This window comes from Sturnus vulgaris, chromosome 3 (assembly GCF_052056855.1).
Source record: "Sturnus vulgaris isolate bStuVul1 chromosome 3, bStuVul1.hap1, whole genome shotgun sequence".
Lineage (NCBI taxonomy): Eukaryota > Metazoa > Chordata > Aves > Passeriformes > Sturnidae > Sturnus > Sturnus vulgaris.
The window spans coordinates 91,819,253-91,825,252 of record NC_142245.1 but is presented as its reverse complement, the minus strand read 5'-3'; the positions used below and the strand labels follow the sequence as shown (position 1 = coordinate 91,825,252).

Sequence of the window (6,000 nt, the reverse complement as noted above, 5' to 3'; positions counted from 1 at the left end):
ATTTGCTATAAAGTGTGCCAAGCTGTAATAAGATCTATATTGCAAGAGCAGTAATCCTAACATGCAAACTTTTGCCTACTTAAAATTCCGTTGTAGTTCAGACTGGTTGCACTTTTTTTTAACACCTCCCTCAAACACCACTTTAAAGAGTGAAAGGTGTTCTGTGTAGCTATTTTTATTACATCCACAGTAACGTCACAGGAAATTCTGCAAACACACATTTTTAGGACGGACTTATTCAGCTTGGGAGTCTTACAAGCACACGCTCAGCCCCAGCAAGCTCCATGGCACACATCTCGTTTCAGGTGTGCAGTACACACAGCAGTAAAGCCTGATTCCCTTGATTCCCTGTCGTAAGCTTTTTAGGTAATCCATGGGAGAGCCCTGCTGAAAGCTGGAAAGTTGCAGGGCCCAAAAGGGCTCAGTCCCCTTAAAAAAAAAAAAAAAAAAAAAGGGCAGCCTCGCTGCCACGCACAGTCACCAGGGATGCCACAGGCCTCGGGGTTACTGCAGGTAACAGGACAGATGTTCACCAGCAAGTGACACTGTCCGTGTCCCAGCTGCCGCCCGGGGCCGCTCCCGAGGCTGGCACGGCCGCCCCGATGGCCCTGGCAGGGGCACAGCGCGGGCCGCGGCGTTCCCTGGGCAAGCCGCTCCCTGCCCCAGCTCCACGGGCTCACCACAGCTTCGCTGTGCTGGCTCGGTACCGCAGTGAGCGTTCGAATGGACTCCAGCGGGGCAGAGAAAAGCATCCAGTCCGCGCTACTATTGCTGGTAGCTGGGCAGCGAACGACCAGCCCGGCCGGGACGAACGGCCAATGGCGGAGCGGGCGCGGATACAAAAATGCGGAGCGGCGGCGGCGGGGCAGCCCCGGTGGCGGTGCCGAGGCTGAGAAGGGGCGGAGCGGCGGTGCCGGTACCGGTGGTGCCATGGCGGAGAAGGGGCGGAGCGGTGGTGCTGGCGGTGCCATGGCGGAGAAAGGGCGGAGCGGTGCGCGCAGGGTGCTGGAGCTGCAGGAGAGGCTGCGCTGTGCGCGGGAGCCTGCCGAGGTAGCCGGCTCGGCGGCCGAGCGGGGCCGCTGCTGGGCTGTTCTTTCTGTACTCATAAGAGTTTTTCTGTGTGAAATTAGTGCCTCTGCTTGGTTTTTGCGGCACACATCAAAGAGCAGCGGGGGCTGTCACGCCCTGCCTTGTTGTTCTTCTGGTTCAAGAAGGACTAAGCTGTTCTTCTAAAACAACCCCTGTAGGGTGGCCAGGCTGCTCAGTAGCTGCGAGGAGTAGCTAAGGGACACCTGAAGCAGGCAGAGATGAGTGGGGAGTGCGGTCAGAGCAGATGCTGTGGCTGCGCCGGGCACTGGAGGCGCAGAGAGGACACCCCGAGACTGTGGGACAGGGGGACCAAGGCACAGAGGGGACATCCCCCGGGGCTGTGGGAGCCGAGGGGACATCCCCCGGGGCTGTGGGACAGAGGGACTAAGGCACTCCCCGCTCTCTGAGCAGCAGCCGGCACTCCCGAGGAAATGAAAGCAAAGTAGCATATGCCAAATTGGTCTCAGTGTTTTACGAAATAAATTATATTTGACTGAAGAAGGTGTATTCAAAACAGTGATGCGGTTTTTTCTTTGATTTCTTTTTTAGGAGGATTGTATTTGCTTTGAAAATACAGGACACTTTCACCTTTATGGGTTTCAAAGGCATTAAAACTTGATATAAGTTTGTGGTTGGAGGCAGAGGGCAGCAGTAAAAATGGCACTGTATTTAGTAGTTGATGAAAAGCTTAGCTGTTACTCATGTCTGCACTGTGTTTTCAAAGTATGTATGTGTGCATATAGAAGAAATACTGATTTTAAAATTCAATAATGGTTTCTCTTCTTGAATGCTTGTGATGCAGACAATATTTGTCTAAAATGCAAATATCTGTGCAGGTGCTTCTTTGGAAGTTTTAATTTACAGTTCAATGAACCTAAGATCTCTTCCTGTGCTACAGAAATGATCAGCTATTACAGAGTCTGAATTTGTACTTGGGATTAGTGTGGATACGCTATTTGAACAAGAGGTAGCAAAGGAGAAGAAAAGAAACTATTCTAGAGGTAATTAGTTTTAAGTGATCTCAAACCAGTAAGTTTCAAAGCATTCTACTAAAGTGAAAAATGAGAACAACTCTGGCTGACTTTCTTCGATAAGGGAGGAGATAGAATGTTTTTATGTAGCATAGCTGCAAGTAGGTGCTGCATAAAATGGAGCTAATGGTGGTGCTGTAGCACTTCTGTCCCTGGTAAAACTGTCTAGTGAAATAGAAGTATTTATGTGTAATAGGGCCAAAGGAGGGGCAGAGAAAGTGAGAAACTGATAGCTGTAAATTGGCAGTCATGAAAGGTACTCCTAACAGAAGTTGAATCTAATAAGAGAAATTATGTGGTTAGTATCTTTATAGGCAAAGAGGAGAGTTCTAGAAATGTTTGAAAAGAATTACGAGTCAATATTACAGATGTATATGTAGGTAAGCGTTGTTGTTGTCAAATACTTCTGTTCCATACTGAGAATAATATTTGTCTTTGGACTTTTTAATATTCCTCAAAAGTTTTTGATAACCATGCAGAACATCAATTGTCCATTTCAAAAGCTTCTTAATGTGTGAGGTTTGATAGCTACCTACTGGTTTTCAGAGAATTGACAAAGGAAAGAACAGGTATTGAATGGTGCTTATGGTTCTAGGGAAGGTACAACAAAAAAGTACTGTGCTACTGTGTAAAAGGCCAGTAAAATGGTCTTCGTTGGCATTGATCAAAAAGGAACACACTGAGCAACTGCATGATGTTAAGATGGAACTGATGTATAATTAAAGGTTGGTGCCATGATCCATACCACTCAGTGAGATGTTACATAGATATGTTCTGCCAAATTTATCTCAATTTGTATTTGGCTGACGCTCATTGTCATAAATACATGCAAGCTTCAAAGCATTTGACTTGCTTCTGTATGATGTTGATTAGAGTAGCAGTGTCACCAGCCCGATATAATACATAAAACTGATTTCAGTTGCGCTTGCCAAAAATAAGTGCCAGACCTCATCAGGAAGCAATGTTGGGTTATGGGTTTGTGGTGGTTTTTTTGGGGGGTAGGAAGGTGATTATGCATCTTTTTATGACTTGATGCTACTGAAATCTTCCTTAATTTAGAAGACAGCAAGCATTGTAGGGAAATGCTTCACATACTGAAGTAATTTGTATCAAATGAAGAGAGTTCCTTCTAGAAACCAAGTTTGATCATGTGGTATGCTACATTCATTTGAGCAACACATGTTTTGCCATGGCTCAGTGGAAAGTCACAGCTAGGAGCTATGAATATAGGTCACTCAGGATAGGAGACTGTATTTTGGAAAGCATTGACTCAGAAAATGATTTGGAGTTCTGATGTATTACCAGTTGAGCATGAAATTGCAGTAGAGTGCTGTGGCTTATAGAGTAAATGCTACCTCTGGGTAGCTTAGCAGGGTTATGTTATTATTGCTATATAGCATTAGAGGGACAATTACAGGAATATTATGTCCTGGTCTGAGGATTTTTTTAAAAAACAACACTGGCCAAGCTGGAAAGATAATAAGGTAGCCAGAGAATGGCTGTAGCTCTGGCTAGCATAACTTAATGAAACTAAAGAGCCAAGGTAAAGTGTGTGGTTAGTATTTCCATTTATTTCTGTGTTGTGTAAGATGATCTGAATGATCATCTCCTTTATGATGATCTCTTTTAGTGTAATGAGATGATCTCCTTTAGTGTAATTAACAGATCATTAGATTGAGTAGCTGGAAAAAAAAACTAGGTAATTGTTTTAGGTTAACTGTTTTGTTTGGGTTTTTTTTTGTTTTGTTTGGGTTTTTTGTTAGCTGAGGGCATAGGGATTATTTGCTTGGGACAGAGTTGGGTTTTTCTAAGGTGTTTTCCTCAAAGTCCTGGTGCTCTTTCAAATGAGTTTTCTAGCTCAGCTGGAAGTTATTGACTTGATAGAATTTCATGGGATTTGCTATAGAAGAGAAAAAAGCTAAAGAATGATAGAGAAATGCAGCTATTGAGCAAGGAAGGAGAGAAAACAGGAGTTACTGTGGAGAAATGTTGTCAGTCCCCTGAGGACAGATGGTCTGGGAACCTTTTAATGGGTTCCATCCTTCCTGAGGTTCCAGGCTTGGACAGGAAAATAAGAGGAGACTGTACAACACTTGTTTAAAGGACGATGGAGCAACACTGGTATAGTGGGAAATGACCAAACCCAGTGCACCTGGCAGCCGTTGTTACCACTTTGCTTTCAGTTTTGGCTGTGGAAGATTGTTTGCTTACATGCTTTTTTCCCATTGCTCGCTACCACTGGTCTCTGCTTTCCAAATTCCAGCCTTTCTCTTCTTCCCTGCATCTCTACTTGCCTTTGTTCCTACTGTCATCTTTGCTTTTGTCTCACACCACTCTGTGGGTGCCAGCTTTCAGTTTGTGCAAAAGCCTTTGCCTGTTTATATTGCATGAAGACCTAGGTCTTGTTTTTTCTTGGAATGTATTTTATGGAAAAAACCCCAGTTCTAAAGGGTTTTGATCATTCTTTATATATCAGTATTTAGGAATTATGTAGACTAGTCTAGGAATTGTATATGAAGGTGACTTTTCTTCAAAATTTTTTAATGAATTTGGCAGTCTTTTTTAAAGTTGATAAAGTTTTTCCATGAGGATATAGCTGGTAGTGGTATATGAGGTAAAATAGTCTGAAAACCAGTGGGGGGTAGCATATGTATTGTGTGTGTATGGAAGGTCTTCTATAAAGAAATTACCAGATCCAGTCCAGTTTGATAAGAGCCAGATAGGCCACAAATGCTATGGTGAAAGAAATGGTTAGAGAAAGATCCTTCAGTAGTTAGTCTTTGTTTTGTTTTTGAAGTCCTGCTCAGAACAGACTTTATCATTTTGCCTTATTTTATGCAATAATTATAATGGTATACTAACATAGGTATCGTGACAACAAAATTTGTGTTTCTAGCAAGATCTGGTTTTGGTGACAGACTTTACTGTGTCTTGTGCTTAACAGTACACCTTTCTTCAAAGCCCAATGGATACTGGAGCTTGGTATTTGTGCTTTGTCTTTGGTAATCAGAAATCTCTAGCAAACAGGATAAATATAAAGTTTCTCTGCTGCTACAGATGCTTGCCACAAATTATATTTGCTTATTTTCTGATTGTGTCTGTAATCAAGTTTGGTTCTAAATCCCAAGAACCTGGAGATGTGTGATTCCTCCTGGGAGGCTGGATGTGGCCATTTACTTTGTTGAGTTACAGAATGGAGTCTTGTACTCGTCCTGTGTATGCAGAGCTGCTGATTCCCCTGCAGCATGAGCTGTTCCCTGCTTATAAGTGGTTGGTATCACTTCTAAAAACCTTATCAGTGTGTCTGATCAATTTTTTTCCTATTTTTAAAAGATGAAACTGTTATTTGTCTTAATTTTCCAAGTGTGATATACATTTCAAATGAGCAGTGTGGTCTGTAGTTTAGAAAACTTTGAAAGTTTTGTTTTTCACTAAAATGTGTTGACTGCTTTTGAACATGCTTGTTATCTAGATACTTTTGTAATTTAGCCTGTTGGTTTGAAATTGTATGAATAGTAATTGCCTGCTTCCTGAATTTTTTTCTTCTGGAGTAAACTTGACTTTATGAGTTAACTTAGTCCAAAATCTATCAAGAGGAACTATTCAAAACCCCTATTCTCTGTATCTTGATGAAAACATCCGTTAGTATTCTTCCAAAAATAGTTTTGTCTCTCGCAAAATAAATGGGATTTATTCCCAGAGGTTTGCACTGCTTGATTATCTAGGCATGTTAAATATCACAATATAATGCATCAGCAGTGGGTTACTTCCTTTTACATTGAAAAATAAATTAAATCAATGAGGATGTATGTTCTTCTAATTAAATAAAAGTGAACTAACTTGACAGTAATAATCTCATGCATTAGAAACTATGTTAACA

The 6,000-nt window shown here is 42.2% G+C and overlaps 1 protein-coding gene across 3 annotated transcripts in view; it reads left to right on the top strand.

Annotated features, from left to right (window-relative positions):
- The first annotated feature begins 458 nt into the window (after nt 1-458).
- LOC106849090 (elongin-A-like) overlaps nt 459-6,000 on the top strand; it is a 59,095-nt gene continuing 53,553 nt past the window's right edge. For 2 of the 3 annotated variants that reach the window (XM_088162273.1, XM_088162272.1), the window contains exon 1: nt 955-1,050. In XM_088162273.1, the coding sequence (XP_088018399.1) occupies nt 970-1,050 (81 nt within the window). In that variant the 5' untranslated portion in view covers nt 955-969. Of the gene's footprint in view, nt 514-954; nt 1,051-6,000 lie in introns of those variants that run through there. The other variant, XM_088162274.1, reaches the window with a different exon arrangement.